Source organism: Benincasa hispida, unplaced genomic scaffold, assembly GCF_009727055.1.
Source record: "Benincasa hispida cultivar B227 unplaced genomic scaffold, ASM972705v1 Contig245, whole genome shotgun sequence".
Classification (NCBI taxonomy): Eukaryota; Viridiplantae; Streptophyta; class Magnoliopsida; order Cucurbitales; family Cucurbitaceae; genus Benincasa; species Benincasa hispida.
This window is the reverse complement of record NW_024064773.1, coordinates 55,727-57,702: the sequence shown is the minus strand read 5'-3', so window position 1 is coordinate 57,702 and position 1,976 is coordinate 55,727. Positions and strand designations below refer to the sequence as shown.

Here is a 1,976-nt window from a genome sequence, read left to right as displayed (position 1 = left end):
CCTCACATTTCATAAAAAAATTATAATTAAAAATGTAAAATAGAACATTTATAAATTTACAGAACCAAATTTAAATATTAAAATAAGATATTTAAACCTTGTAATGTAATTTTTATTTTTGAGGTAGGAGGAGAGGACAAGCTTTTGAGTTGTTGAAAAATGAGGAAAAAGCAAAGAAAGCCAAAAGGACAACTTTTTTTTTTTTTTTTTTCCTAAGGTGCTTTTAATTTTAGGTAGACTTCATATATATACCTCATTGTGCTTATGATATACCAAATATACATACATATATAGTATTGTGCTATGTACTTTCTTACACATTTACATTCCATGAAAAGATAAGATTGGTCTTGATAGTAGAAATTTTAATAATAAAATTGTTAACAAATTAAGTTTTTTTCCCTAACCAAAACAATATCTCATTTATAATGTTTAAAGAACTATTTCAACCCCCAACTGGAGTGGGCTATTATAGCCCACTTCATCTTTGAGGCACGAAATATAATTGTATTTACAACTATTTATAACACATAATTAACTACACTAATACTATTTGAAATCGCTTCTTGTTATAATCCTTAGTATTTCCTACCTATCCTCTCATTCTTTGTTATAACGTTTATTATTTTTTATTCAGATTAAAATAGTCCACAACATAAATACAGATGATTATAACCTATAGACTATTATAACACTAATTTTGGATATGAACACCCCTAAATAAATATAGACGCTTTTAAATGTTGATAGTTCAATCTTCACCGTTGAAATTATTGAACACCAAAAAGAAGATAAAAGAAAATAAAGAAAGCTAATACAAATACTCGTGATTTAATATATTTTAAAGGTCATACAACTTCATGTGATATATCTATCATTGACATGAAACCAATCATATAACTTTAAGAAAAAAGTATAGAATATTCAATTTTTTTCCCAATTTTTTCTCATTTTTCAACTTGGCCAATCATTTCTACTCTAACATATTATTTTTTCTTTTTCACTCAACATTAAAAATAATAATTCAATTAAAAAACCCCCCCAAATATGGAATTGAAAAAACAAAAATTGAACTCAAATACAAAATTAAATTTATATATTGTAACAAAAAGACATAAAAGTAAAAGAAGAGAATTACTAGTGCCATCAAACACAACTACACTCCAACGTCCACTAAAAGCCGAGCAACGGCGACTCACCAGTCACCGGCAGAGCTCCACCGCGAGAGCCGTCGTAAGAGCCACCAAAACCGGCCAACACCACCCATCGAAGTTGAGAGAGACAGCGGCGGAGAATGGCAAGGACTGAGACGGCGGAAGAGACATCTCCGGAGCCGGCGCGGCGTCCATAAAATCTGGGTTCGGAGGGCTGGGACTGGAGGGGATGGTAGGCAAAGAGGACGGAGGAAGTGTAGCGCCGCCGGGTGTCGGAAAGAGCGGAGAAATGTCAGACGCCGGCGAGGGCGAGGGCGACGGAAACGGTGAAAACTCCGGCGCGGCGGAGATAGAAGAAATGAGGGTAGGGGAGTAATTGGGATAAGAAGCTAAAGAGAAAGGCAAAATAGAAGCTGTGTAGGCCATGAAAATGGGGATGTAGAGAGAGAAAATGGAAGCCATTTTCAATGATGAGAGAGGAAAAAAATAAAAATTATAAAAAAAAGTGAGAATTTGAGAGGAAGAAGAAGAAGAATGAATAAATGAAGAGAAGGAAAAACCCAAAGGGAAAAAAAGGGGTTATGATAATTAAAGCTGAAAAGGGAGGGTGTCTGTGATGTATGTGTAGCTAAGGTGTAGACAGAATGACACGTGGCATACTATTATTGGACTGTCATGTGATAATACAGCTTGGCAAGTGAAGCTAACAAACAAGGCTTGATATTGTGTGTTGGGTCTCTTCTCTCTTGCCATTCCAAAGCACATGGAAATGTTTTGCAAAGGTACATTTTTTTTAATTTTTTAATTTTTTAATTTTTGTTT

The 1,976-nt window shown here is 33.9% G+C and overlaps 1 protein-coding gene across 1 annotated transcript; it reads right to left on the bottom strand.

The window, feature by feature from the left end:
• Positions 1-1,030: 1,030 nt before the first annotated feature.
• Positions 1,031-1,730, bottom strand: LOC120069121 (classical arabinogalactan protein 26-like). The gene has a single exon (XM_039020808.1). It carries the CDS (start codon positions 1,614-1,616, stop codon positions 1,203-1,205), a length of 414 nt encoding a protein of 137 aa, XP_038876736.1. The 5' UTR covers positions 1,617-1,730; the 3' UTR covers positions 1,031-1,202.
• Between the last annotated feature and the right edge of the window lie 246 nt (positions 1,731-1,976).